At 45.0% G+C, this 13,398-nt stretch overlaps 1 protein-coding gene across 1 annotated transcript; it reads right to left on the bottom strand.

Moving 5' to 3' along the window:
* Window positions 1-7,166: 7,166 nt before the first annotated feature.
* LOC148862124 (BIIDXI-like protein At5g11420) lies at window positions 7,167-11,739 on the bottom strand. The gene is made up of 3 exons (XM_088983550.1): window positions 11,248-11,739; window positions 7,986-8,477; window positions 7,167-7,888 (listed from the first exon to the last, which is right to left on the bottom strand). Exons 1-3 carry the CDS (start codon window positions 11,330-11,332, stop codon window positions 7,302-7,304), a joined length of 1,164 nt encoding a protein of 387 aa, XP_088839676.1. The 5' UTR covers window positions 11,333-11,739; the 3' UTR covers window positions 7,167-7,301.
* Between the last annotated feature and the right edge of the window lie 1,659 nt (window positions 11,740-13,398).

Raw genomic sequence — 13,398 nt, 5'->3', positions numbered from 1 at the left:
GTAGGGTCTTTCGGTAGTTGTTAACCCAAACTATTCCTCAATACTTTGGGTAGTTTTATGGTATACCCCGAGGTGGTTATCATAGTGAGCATATGCCCGACCTGTATGCACCTGGGTTAAGTTGACGTAGGTTGTCCCTTATTGGGTTCAACTAGTATGCCGAGGCAAACCACACATCATAGGATTCACACTCGAGTTGTCTATGCCTTTGATGTTAATACTTAGCCTATGCCGATGAAACAGTTAGGTCTTATGCGGTGCTGAGGTCTTCGTTAGCTCGGCATTTTAGCCCTTAGGCTGGGAGAGTGACTTATAGTCTACTCTTAGAGTTCGCCCATGCCATAGAGGCGACTGGGTCTTATCACGCAGAGGTCTTTGTTAGCTCAGTATTTTGGCCCTTAGGCTCTGGGAGTGACTCGTGGTCTACTTAGTAATTTATAGGTAATATTGCCTTAAGTTAACAATATTCCATGCCCGAGATACTTGTTTCCCTTCTAGGGTTTCGAGCTCGTATGTTCCTACCCCGAGCACCCACTTTACTCGGTAAGGTCCTTCCCAATTTGGCCCGAGCTTACCAACACTGGGCTCAGGCACCATAACTTTACGGAGGACCAAGTCGCTGACGCGGAGGTTTTGCTTCTTGACCTTGGCGTTATAGTACCGAGCTACTCTCTGCTGGTAGGCTGTGGTCCTAATATATGCGAGGTCCCGTACTTCGTCAAGTAGGTTGAGGTTGGTGTGTAGCTCATCTTCATTTGCCTTGTCATCTTACGCTTGTAGACGTAGCAAGGGAACCTCGATCTCGGCTGGGATGACTGCTTCAGTGCCGTAGGTGAGGTTGAAGGGGGTCCCGCCTGTAGCGGTCTTTATTGTGGTCCAATAAGCCCATAGAACACTGGGTATCTCGTCTGCTTATAGTCCTTTAGCTCGGTCCAGGTGTGCCTTTAGTCCGTAGAGGATAGCACTGTTCGTGACTTCCGCTTGGCCGTTTGCTTGAGGGTGTGCCACTGAGGTGAAATTCTGTTGAATTCCCATGTCTTGGCACTAGTTCTGGAATTTAATGTCCTCAAATTGCTTACCATTGTCAAAGATCAGCACTTGAGGTAACCCAAAGCGGCACATTATATTTTTCTAGAAGAAGTTCTGCACGTTCCGAGCTGTGATTGTTACGAGAGGTTCAGCTTCTACCCACTTAGTGAAATTATCAACTACTACCACTAAGAACCTCCTCTGGCCTGTCGCTGGTGGAAACGGTCCGAGTATATCGACCCCCCACTGTGCATAAGGCCATGGGTTGGTGAGATACTTGATGTCGATAGTGGGTTGATGGTGGATGTTAGCGTGCGTCTGGCACTTGTCACATCTTTTGACGAGATCGATCGCATCTGCTTTCATTGTTGGTCAGTAGTACCCCTGTCATAGAGCTTTTTGGGCGAGGGCCCTGCCCCCCAAGTGTCCGCCGCAAAGGCCCTCATGAGTGTTGTGGAGCACAAGCTCGGCCTCGGAAGGTCGCAAGCAACGCAGAAAGGGGAGCGTGTAAGACTTCAGGTACAGCTGTTCATCTATTATGACGTATTTAGCCGCTTGACGCTCTACCCTTCTGGCGGCATTATGATATGCAGGGAGGGTCCCATGCAGCAGGAAGCTCGTGAGCGGATAGACCCAGCTCGGCTCTGCTTGAACGACAGGTTCTCTATGTACACGATTCTCATGGTATTGTCACTAGTGCTGGCTAACCAGGACAGGGCATTGACCTTAGCATTCTCCGGTCTCGGGATTTGCTTGATGAAGTGTGACTGAAAGTTGAGCAGAGCCTCTCTTACTTTGGCTATATAGGCGATAATGGTTGGTTCACGAGCTTCGTATTCGCTTGTGACTTGATTAACCACGAGCTGTGAATTACTACAGATGACGATATGCTTGGCTTTCACTTCCTTGGATAGAGCCAGCCCAGCTATTTACGCCTCATACTCCGCTTCATTGTTGGATGCCGCGAACTCAAAGCATAGTGCGTACTCTAGTTTTGTGCCGCTTGGGCCGTACAGAATGATTCTGGCTCCGCTGCCCTGTTGGTTTAACGAGGCATGTACGTGAAGGATCTAGGGCTCCTCATCCCAGTTTGCGCTCGGCCTAACTAGAAGAGATGCTGCATTGGTTGCTACTCCACGATGCTCGAGCTCAACCGGCCTGGGAACTCCAGGCTCGCCCGAGCTGGGGGCCTCGTGCTCGACCAGCCTAAGGACTTCGAAGCTGAAAGTGCATTCCGCGATGAAGTCTGCTAAGGCTTGGGCCTTGATAGTAGTTTGTGACTTGTATTGGAGGTCGTACTCGCTAAGCTCAACGACCCACTTTGTCAGTCTACTGGAGACCTTGGGCTTGAAAAGAACTTGCCTCAGAGGTTTGTTGGTAAGGACGATGACGGTGTGAGCTTGGAAGTACGGATGAAGCTTCTGGGCTGCAATAACTAGTGCATAGGCCAACTTTTCTATCTCTGGATATCTTGTCTCTGTTCCCTGCAATACTTTACTAACATAGTAGATAGGTCATTGGACCCGATCTACCTCTTTTATCAGTTCTGAGCTGACCACCTCGTCACTTGCCGAGAGGTACAACTCTAAAACATCACCCTCCTCGGGCCGGGTTAAGACTGGTATGCTAGCGAGGTACTTTTTGAGCTCGTCGAACGCGAGCTGGCACTCTTCGGTCTATTCAAAACCTTTGCTTTTAATTGCCTTGAAGAAAGGCAGGCAGTGATCTGCTGACTTAGACATGAAGCGGCTCAGAGCAGCTATTCGGCCATTCGGCCTCTAAACCTCCTTCAGCTTCCGGGGTGGTCTCATGTCTAGGATGACCTTAATTTTATTCGGGTTAGCCTCAATGCCACGCCGGTTTACGATGTACCCTAGGAATTTACCCAAGGTGACACCGAAGACACACTTATTCGGATTTAACTTCATATTAAACTTACGCAAAATTTCAAAGACTGAATGCAAGTCTTGTATTAAATCATGCGAAAATTGGGTTTTGACGACCATGTCATCTACATAACATTCTATTTTTCTGCCAATCAATGGCTCAAACAGTTTATTTACAAGTCTCTGGAAGGTTGCCCCGACATTTTTTAGCCCAAAGGGCATGACCTTGTAATAGTACAGGCCGAGCTCGGTTATGAAGGCAGTCTTTTCTTCATCAGCTAGGTCCATCCTAATCTGGTTATAGCCCGAATAGGCATCTAGAAAACTCAGCAACTCATGCCCTGAGGTTGCAGCCAACAGACGGTCGATCCTGGGGAGTGGGAAGCAGTTCTTTGGGCAAGCTCAGTTTAGGTCGGTGTGGTCGACGCACATATGCCATTTACCATTAGCCTTTTTTACCAGAACGGGGTTGGCCACCCAGCTCGGGTAATGAACTTCCCTGATAAATTCGGCTGCGAGGAGCTTTCCAACCTCATCGTCGACTATCCTCCATCGCTCTGGGGCTTAGTTGCATTTCTTCTGTCTAACAGGCCAGTTGAGATCGCAAAGGCTCCTCAATGGAAGCGTCGATATGAATTGTCCGAGCTGGGTCCTCCGTCGATGTCGGGATGGAGATAGTCTCTTCTGTGGGTGCAGCTCGCTCCTTGCATTGCTCCGTAGGTCGCTCCAGCTCGAGGTTGTCGACCACCTTGGCTTTCCCTTTGAGGGCGGCGACGTAGCACTTGCGAGACTCAAGCCAGTCACCTCGCGCTACTCCAATTCTGGAGTCTGTGGGGAACTTCATTGCCAAATAGTAAGTGAAGACCACAACACGTAGGGCATGGGTGATCGGCCGAATAGTTGGTTGCAACCACTAAGAAGTCGTGGTTGAGCCTCACTATGCTAGGCCAAGGTGCCGACTTCCACAGGTACTGTAATCCTTCCCAGGGGCCTGACTTCCTCTCCATTGAAGCCTATTAGGGGAGTATTTGCAGGCTTTAGGTCACTTTCTTGGAGCTGAAGTTTGTCAAATGCTATTTTGAAAAGGATATCTGCCGAGCTGCTAGAGTCGATGAGGGCATGCCTAATTTCAAAGTCATTAATCATTACCTTTATAACGAGCACATCATCATGGGGGTAGTGGACCCCGTGCGCATCGTCCTCTGTGAAGAAGATTGGGTCTTCCGTCCTTGGCCACTTCGGGGGATTCTGCTCTTCCCTAGCAGCCTCGCGAGCTGATGTCCGAGCTATAGTCAAAGTGCAGCCTGCGACACTCGAACCTCCGACGATCACGTGGATAGTCCCCTGAACTGGTCTCTCTTTAGGGGGCTGCTTCTGCGGTTGCTCTGCCTGCCTGCTGGATTCGGGAGCATCTCTACTTTGCTCCCCCTGTCGATCTGCTTTATTATTATTATTATTTTGTACAAAATTTCTCAAGTTTTCGCGACGGATGAGCTCCTCTATCTCGTAGCAGAGGTTTTTACAAATTTCGGTGCTATGATCGTGGTCTTTATGGAAATTACAATATAAATTTTTATTTCTTACACTAGGATCTGCCTTCAGCCGAGGTGGCCACTTCACATATGGGGCATCCTTGATCGCCATGAGGATCTTGGCTAGCTTCGCATTCAGGGGTGTGTAGTCTATCCTCTCTGCTGCTGGAGCTTAGAAAGGCTGACTCGGCCTTACCCCCTGAGCTTAGACCTTCTTCTTCTTGCTATCACCCTGAGTTGAGGGCTCTGTTTCCCTTTTTCTTTTCTCGAGGGCTTGTTCACCTTTTTGGTTGATCTCCTCCTCCGTCCCTATAAACTGATCCGCAAGCTTGAGGAACTCGGTCACAGTCTTGGGCTGATTAACAATCACATGCCACTTGAACTCTTTATGGGTAATGCCTCACTTAGTCGCGGTGGGCCAAACCGTGGGATCCAGGTCGGGTATTTGCAAACAAGCATCATTGAACCGCTTGACCCCTTCCTCTTGGACTATGCCAAGGAGGCTCTCTTGAGTTCTTGGGTACCTCTTGCTGGTGACAAAATGGGAAACGAAGACTTGCACAAACTGCACCCAGCTTCTTATCGATTCGGGCGCAAGGTTTCGGTACCATGTGTGGGATACCCCTTTGAAGGTGGTGGAGAAAGCCACTCACATACAGGATTCACTGGCCCTTGCCAGGTGCATCTGGGACTGGAAGGCATCAACATGATCATTCGGATCGAAGGATCCATCATACTTATCCAGGGGAGGAAGCTTGAAGTCCTTTGGCATAGGAACACCAAAAAGTTTTGGTGACGGAGTGGAAGGAACTAAAAGGAGAGGAGTAGCTTTTACTTCACTCGAACTTACCTCCTCCTTACCCTTGAGCTCGGGCAGGACGCGAGTGCCAGTTCAGTGAGCTCGTCGACACCTCCGCTGCTGCTTCGCCGGCTCGACATTGGTGCTGTCTGCTTCAATACTATTGAGCTTGACGGGCTCGGACTGCTAATGATAGCTATGAACCGAAGGGCTCTGCCTGTAATTTGCGGCTTGGACCTCAAACTAGTTTTTGGTGAGCGGGAGCTCGAACTGAGAGTGCTGAGGCGATGTGGGCCTGGCCGGCTAGGAGGCCCCCGACTTGCTTGCAGGCTACGAGGCGAGGGTGACTAGTCTCCCCTTCCTGCAGTGGGACGAGGCTTGGCTCTTGGAAGGATTCTAGTTTTGAGAGGCCTCTCCCCGATGAGGACGTTTGCTCCGATGGGAGGGCTTGGCTTGCTTCGTGGCCGGATGCCGAGGGGGAAGTGGCTGCTAGGCCTGAGACAGTGAAGGGAAATGCTATTGATACTGGTACTGAGAAACTTGATGCAACACTTGCTACTGATAGAGTTGAAACTGCTGGAACTATTGCATTTGAGCTTGCATAGATCGCATGCATTGCTCCAGGTCTTCAAGATGGTTTTGGTTGATCACTGGGGGAACAACAGAAGGTTCACTCAAGGTTGTTCCAACTGTGGAAAGGAGCGGAGCGTTCACATGTGCTACTGTTGGAGGCACATTCAGGTTGGGAACTCCGTCCACAGAGAGGGGGATGGTAACTGTCCAATGCAGACAGTGGGGAGCTGAGGTCACTCCCCATAAGCGTTCTGGTTGGCACCATGTCCGGCATTGCTAGAGGAAGCCATGAATGCTAAGTTCTTAGAGAAAGTTGCAGAGACTAGAAGAAGGCTTTTTGAAGCGATTCCCACAGACGACGCCAAATGATGCAGCGCAATCCGAGCATTCCTAGCTGGCAGACGTCTGGCTCCTAGTTGGCGGTGGACGGTACCTGAGAGGAGAAAGGTGAAGGATTCCCGGGGAGCTCACCCGGTGGGAATACTCCGATGCTTAAGTTAGAACTCTGAAAGAGCTGTAAGAAATGCAAAGAGGGCTAAGAGTGCAGATAGCGCTAGATCAGTTCAATTCCAATTACCCCTGCCCATTGGAAACCGGGGACTTTAAATACAGATGTTCTTGTGAAATCGGGCGTAACCGCCACTGGCCCTCTACCGCAGCCATTATTTGCCAGGGCTGCCAGGTAACCACTACAGAGTACTGCCCAACCAGATGAGAGACACAACCCGAAAAGGACAGACACGCCACCACCTATCGAAAGACGTGGGTGCAGTCTGCTAACCTGCTAGGGAGTGCGTCGTCATTCAGGAGACATGGTGCAGTCTTACGAGTACGGTCTCGGTAGATAAGAAGCTTCCTGAAAACGCCGCGTCACTCAACAACGAGCTGCCTTGTAGCGAGCTATCCCATAGCGAGCTACATTGTAGCGAGCTCTTGGAGGTATCCCGAGGTAGTTCCGCCTGAGGTTGCCTTCGGGGCAGTTCTCTTGCTTAGGTATTGGAGCGAGCTGATTCTCTCAGCCTGCGAGCTGGGATAGGCTTGGCTTGGAGTATTCCCTTTCAGCATACTGAGGTCCTTGAGCTCGCGTTGTAGCGAGCTCGTTCCGTGGCGAGCTGTAATGCAGCGAACTGACCTGCGAAGACTTTAACGAGCTCATTACTCAGTTGTAGCCAGACTGTCATGCTGAGTTGTTGCTTATGTTGAGCCACGTCCACGTGTCACCTTCTTAACAGGTCGGGTGAAATCACCCTCCATCAACACCCATCAGAATATACTTGAGAATCATAGTTACACTTTTATAGAGAATGAAACCAGACACTTTTTAAAGATCAACATAGGCAAGAGATGGAATTCTAAAGCTCCACCATTCATTCAATTCACTATTACAGGTAGTAAGTAATATACACACAAAGCACTCTGAAAGGAAAAACAAAAAAAGAAACTTACATTCAATGTAAACTTCCCTCAAATACACGGCAACTCTTAAATCAAAACCATAACCAGCAACATAAGCACTAAGCCCAATCCTTGGCAGATATTTCTTCTGGCCCCAGACAGCCCCCACACCCTAATGTCGTCGATCACAGGCCCACAGAGGGAGCTATGGTCATCGCTCCTTGTGTTGTAATACACGCTATAGAATGCTACGCGTGTCCACTCGGCCTTTGCTGCGAATGTAAGGTTTGCAGTCGTAAAGGACTCGTTTGCAATAGGCAGGTAATGGACGTTCTGCGCTTGGTCTCCTGCGAAGGCCATCACCGCCAAGGGCTGCTGGCATGAGTCCCCAGCTTGTCCCAGTGAAAACGAGAGACTGTATTCTTTCTGGGGCGTGGTTTCTACCATCTGAGAGATGATACCCTCCTTCCCAGAGAGCAATTCAATAGCCCGTTTGCCCTGGGGAACAGAAAAATGATTCACGTCGATGTACCTGACTGCCCTATTGGAGTCGACGATCCAACCAGGCAATGAGGATGTCGCTTCGTCAAGGTTCGTGGGTAGCAAGACGCCTAGCGACCCATTCTTGAACATCCATGGACCTTCTTCGAAGTCGCCATTAACGATAACATTGCCTGCAACATTGAGATACATGTCAAACACGGTTTTCTGAGGGGACCCATTTGGCCATTTGCAATTCTTATACGAGAAACGCATAGAACAGAATTAGACCTGCGGGTTTATCAGGCATGAAAAGCTTCTTTATGGCAATGTCGTCAATGATGGGGCCGCATGCTGGATCGTCTTCCATGCCAGGGTTCCGGAACACCAAGGTTGCGTCTTCGGACTCGGCCAGGAAGGCCCACGCATATGAATCCCATCCCTGCACACTGTAAAGGGTCTGGAGATCGATGTTCTGGGAAGCTGGGGGTACAGAGACATTGAGAGATTCCAACTGGGCACATGTCCTCGCAGCGCTGAAGGTGACAGAGTACAGGGATCCCTTCTCAAGCTTGATGTCCTGGCTTATCTCTGCGTCATTGCCGAGCCTCACCGCATGCACACCTTGAGGTACTATAAGGATCATCCCACCTTGTTTTTGGCCTGATTCAACCAATTCCACTATCCCATTTGAATTCCAATCAGGAATAGAAGTCGGGCCATCTCCAACACCAGAGAATCCATTTGTTGGAGCCTTTTCGAAATCACCATTGACAAGTGGACCTGCAAATCATAGCGACATACATTCTCATCAATCATCAAACACCTTCTCTACACATTGTGATGTAATTTGATTAACCGCAGGCCCGACCAGCCGCCTGGGTGCTTCGCCACCCTATAAGGTCTGATAACCTGGCTTTCACATTTTAACCCGCTCAACAGAAGGACCAGGCCGGCCGACCGGGGTATTGGGATCTCCTGCCCACAAGAACCCTGTCCACACATCAGTATAGACATACATTGAGAACATTTCCCGTATTTGTATATATTACCATTCATGGAGAGATGTTCCCGAAATGGGTAGGAGATCCGGATTTCCAGCCAGGGTGCCCCGCTAGAGGTCCGGTTGTAGGGCCACAAGTTGACGGAATCAAATCGAATATAGTTAGATCCAAATTTGATTTGTATAATATGTAAATTCGAATCAGATCTTATTAATCAAATTTATATCAGATTCAAATTAATATAACTAAATTAAGTTAAAAATGATCAAACTATTATATATTATTAATAAATAGAACGAAAAGTGATTTTGATATTGTAATTCATAAATAAAATGAATTGAAAATTATTTATATGAAACTTAAACGTATGACAATTTAATAAAATCACAATTTTAAAAGATAAAAGAGTACAGATGCAAATATGTACAGTATAAATAAATATATATATATACACAAAATAAAATAAAATACAAGGTTTTACAGGATAGAATAGAGATGGATCTGATTCGATCCAATTATAAATGAATCAAATACGGATCACCTTAGCTTAAAAAGGTTGCAATTCATACAATAAGATATCATTTGTTATCCTACTGGGTTGGTTCTAGATTTTTTTTAATGGACTGAGCCCAGCCCATCTAAATTTGGTCCAAACCCGATCCATTGGCAGCCCTGCTCCAAATTCCAAAACGCGTGATAGCAAAAGAAAGTGGTCCTTATTAAAATTTGGGGGCCTGGACAAATGGTGGGACCCTACGGAGGACCAGAAGTAGAAAATGTTTGGACTTTGGACTGACTTTGGTCTTAAAAATCTCAAAGGATACGATGGACAAATCGAGAGAATTAAAATATTAAAGAATGTGAGGTGGGGTTGTCGTTTTCTGGGATATAATCAGTGGATGTGAGGTCGACAATGAAGGGGCCATTAGCCATGCAACGATAGAGATTTGGAGCACGTAATCAGGTACGGCCAAAGTGTGCCCCCAGATCTCTAATGCACACCGTAGCTGCAATAGAGACAGAGCAGAGATGGTCCCCAGGCCCAGTAATAACCAGATCTGCTACTTACCCATTAAAATGACCATTACCCAATAATATTCCAGATCTGCTACTTACCCATTAGGTTGATTTTGCATTGGATTCCTCATAATAGCTCACATTCAAGCGTTTAACTACATATTGGAGTTATCAACCGAGGTCTGGTTCGTTGGCGTGTTATTTGGTTTGTTTCAATGTTAGTGTGGAATCAAATCCCCAATTAGTATTTGGAGAAAACGGGTCCAGGAGAAAGTTATTAATGGAATATCGGAAGAAAAAAAAAAAAAAACTATGGATTGGAATCTACATCTTCTACCTGCAAATCCATGCAATAGGGAAATATCTCAGTTGCCATTGAGGCCTTGTCACTTGTTAAAGAGGCCAGTATCCATGGCCAGTTAGATGTTTTTTTCTGGAAAATACTTATCTGGATAAATTCAATTGTGCGTGCTCTTTTAATTCTTAAATAAATTATATAATATTTTTTTTATTCATTAAAACTAATGTTACAATGGACGAAATTGTTTCACTGTGTTTTGTAAACTTTTCACCCAAATGGAAAAAATTGTTTCACTATTCAATTGTGCACGGTGGGATGTGCCTTGTGAAGTCATTGTGAGGCACCCCGTGTGAAGAGCAGATCCCAATTCCATAGATGCCCTGTCTTTTGAAAAGGGTAGTAGCTAAAATTAACTTGAAAGAAGCATGGTAATGGTTGTGAAGGTTTAGTCCCTCAGTATTTCTTCCTGAAAGCACAAGTTTAATACAAATAATCATAAGCATTGGAGCTCAGTTGGGTCTATTTGTTTCAGACAAAGCTCATATATCAGCTTCAGAGCTGCTACTGCTGTAAAATGAAGGGAGGCATGACAGCCTTACTTTTTAACTTGTAGCCCAAGAGGCCAAGACCTCCAATAATCCTAGCTAGCCTACAAACCAAAAGCACTAATGCCATGGAACAAGAGGGAGAGAGAGATTAATATTTCTTTCCTATCAAAAGCAGCACTGGGCTCTATTGGAAAAGCTGATTCAAGCATGAAATCTTCTTTTGGTGATTATAATAATTTTTGAACTTCACCTTCAGCAAATGACTCGAACACACTGAACCAATTATGGCTTCTGATTTCCTTTTCACTTTCTTGGAACAAGAAAAACAAATGGAAAGAAAACTGAGCATCATCAACACACATTAAAAGAGAACCCACATTGGACTGTTCTCAAAGCTTCAGCTTCTTCTATTAATGTCAACAGAATTAACACATTCTTAACTAAAATCTGTAAAACCAATTACGGTTTGTTCGGCAACAAAGGGGAAAACGCAGTCCCATAGAAGACAAGACAGAGACTGGAAATCATCACTAAAAGATCCTCAAACCCAGAAAAGAAAATTCCCAATGACAGACTAATAAAGTAATTTCATGAATCTAAACAGAACTGCAGGCCTAGGAGGAGCTTCAGATAGATAGAAGAGTTAGAAGTAGGAGGGAGAGAGAGAGAGAGAGAGAGCATACCATCTTCTACTGCTGCTAGAGCTAAACGAGCAACCAAGAGCAAAAACAGAGGAACCCATCTGCTGCAACTCCAGCACCAAGCCATTTTCAAAGGCCAAACCCACTAACAGCCTCTACTGTCACCGATAGAAGCGAGGGAGAAAAGCAGACAACAAGAGAGGGACGCAGGGAAGAGTGGTTCTAATTCTGTGGCCTTTTAATCTGGAACCGAACGAGAGATTCCAGCTTTATTTGCTGCCTTTATTAGTTTAGAATTTAGATTAAGTAAACCAAATACTTCAACTTCCCAAATTTAAGAGAAAGGACTCGGGATCTGCTTTGCCTTCTTTCTACCTTAAAATAATAGAAGAAATCAAGAAATGGAGTTCCCTCTTGCCCGGTTCACCTCCTTCCCGCTGTTCTTGACAGCGACGGAAGTATTTGCCAGTAGTGAGTTTTTTCTTATGTCTTATTTTGGAAGGATTACGAGCAGAAAATCTTATATTTTGTATTATTTTTTATGTATTTGCATTGTACATATTTATATTTGTACTTCTTCCAAAAGGAGCCATTTACAAAAACACCTATTCCAAGCGGAGCCATTTACAAATACATCTCACCATGAGACTGGGACCCACCATGTATACGATGTGTGGTGTATGATCATGTTGATAGAGGGTTGGAACATGTTTTGTGGGCAGGTGATTCCAACTCTTTACTAAAATTTACCTGTAATTTTTGGGTTTTATCAAGACAAGTCTTATTACTTATAATTGCTTTTATATATGGGCAAATCTCTTAAAGTACCCTTGAGTTTTAGAAAATTGACTAATTCTTCCCCTATTATTCACATATTGTCTTAAAGTATCTTAAATTTTCTGACAATTGACTAAATCCTCCCCTGTCATTGGTAAACCTATTTACAAGTTGGGTCGAGCTGAGTTCAGGCCTAAAACTCAAGCCCGACCCTCATATAAAGCCCGGAGTCTAGCAAAAAATTAAAAAAAAAAGTGTTTTTTTTCTTTTTTATTCAATGAAAACTGATTATTAAATATGTTTTTTCATTATATAATGTATTATTAGGTCTGTTAGACTCTAGCTTGGGCTCAGGCTGGACTTTTTTGAGAAAACCTGAATCTAACCCTAAAAAAAAAAAAAAGAAGGTCAAACTTAGTGTTTTGAAACTAAATAATGAATATTTAGAATACATTAAATCAAGATTTCAACCTATCCCGTTAAAGACATCATATGATCTTATTTTACTTTTTATTGGTTTATACTTAGATGTACTTAATGTAGGCATACATGGTAGGCCTTGGATTGTGCCACGTTGCATCAACCAAATGACATCTTGACCACACATCTCTAATTGCCTCTAACCACTCCAAGGCAAGATCAGCTATAAGAGGGGGTCCTTATCTCAAGGTAAATACACTTACACATACACAGACACTTGCTATCTGACGTGTATTCTTCTCTTGCTTATAGGTTGGACCCGTTGGTCTCAGACACCAACGTGTGGTGAACTGTGGATTCATTGTAGACCTGCGATGTAGTATAAATTCACCACAAAGGAAAGATGAATTACAGGATGATAGCAAGTATCCATATGGCATCAATCTAGTATTTTCTGTTGTCTAAGAGACTGAACAAACACTATATACCTATACCAGCAAAATTCCCTTATTACTCTCAGCCTCATCTTTGGCAGCAACAATAATTATTATGAAAACCTTAACAACTTTAAAGATATTAGCTATGACATTTTATCAGTGGTTCACAGTTTTTGGTCATGGTGCATCCCATGGGCTATAAAATTTGCACTAAAAAATAAAAAATAGAAGAAAAAAACAGAACTCCTCGCTACTTCATATAAGTGCAATGGTTGAAACAGCGAACTGATTTTTGTTTGATTTTTCAGTACTATGTCCTGAGTGGGTACTGATGATATGAAACGATTAACCGTACAGTTTGGACTTTGCACTCAACCTTTTGCTCTTCAACCGTAGCTTTCTTTGTGTACATAAAAAATTGTACATGAAGTGAGGATCTGAAAATGTCTCACTATTAACAAATAAAAGATATGAAGCGAATGACCTTCCAAATGATCATATGATGTCGACCTTGTAACTTGTTTTCTATTATATTGGCCGAATCATTCCGATTAATTGG

The sequence above is a fragment of the Nelumbo lutea genome, chromosome 4 (assembly GCF_056320005.1).
Source record: "Nelumbo lutea isolate HS-2025 chromosome 4, American lotus-T2T, whole genome shotgun sequence".
Taxonomy (NCBI): Eukaryota; Viridiplantae; Streptophyta; class Magnoliopsida; order Proteales; family Nelumbonaceae; genus Nelumbo; species Nelumbo lutea.
Note: the sequence above shows the minus strand (reverse complement) of the source record. Positions and strands in the feature narration are given on the sequence as shown.

Bases quoted from the DNA above. Each gene is read 5' to 3' on its own strand.
- LOC148862124 (XM_088983550.1), bottom strand. From the start codon at position 11,332: ATGGCTTGGTGCTGGAGTTGCAGCAGATGGGTTCCTCTGTTTTTGCTC. The intron at 8,478-11,247 runs GTATGCTCTCTC...TATGATTTGCAG, and splicing joins TCTAGCAGCAGTAGAAGATG to GTCCACTTGTCAATGGTGAT. The intron at 7,889-7,985 runs GTCTAATTCTGT...TCAATGTTGCAG, and splicing joins CATGCCTGATAAACCCGCAG to GCAATGTTATCGTTAATGGC.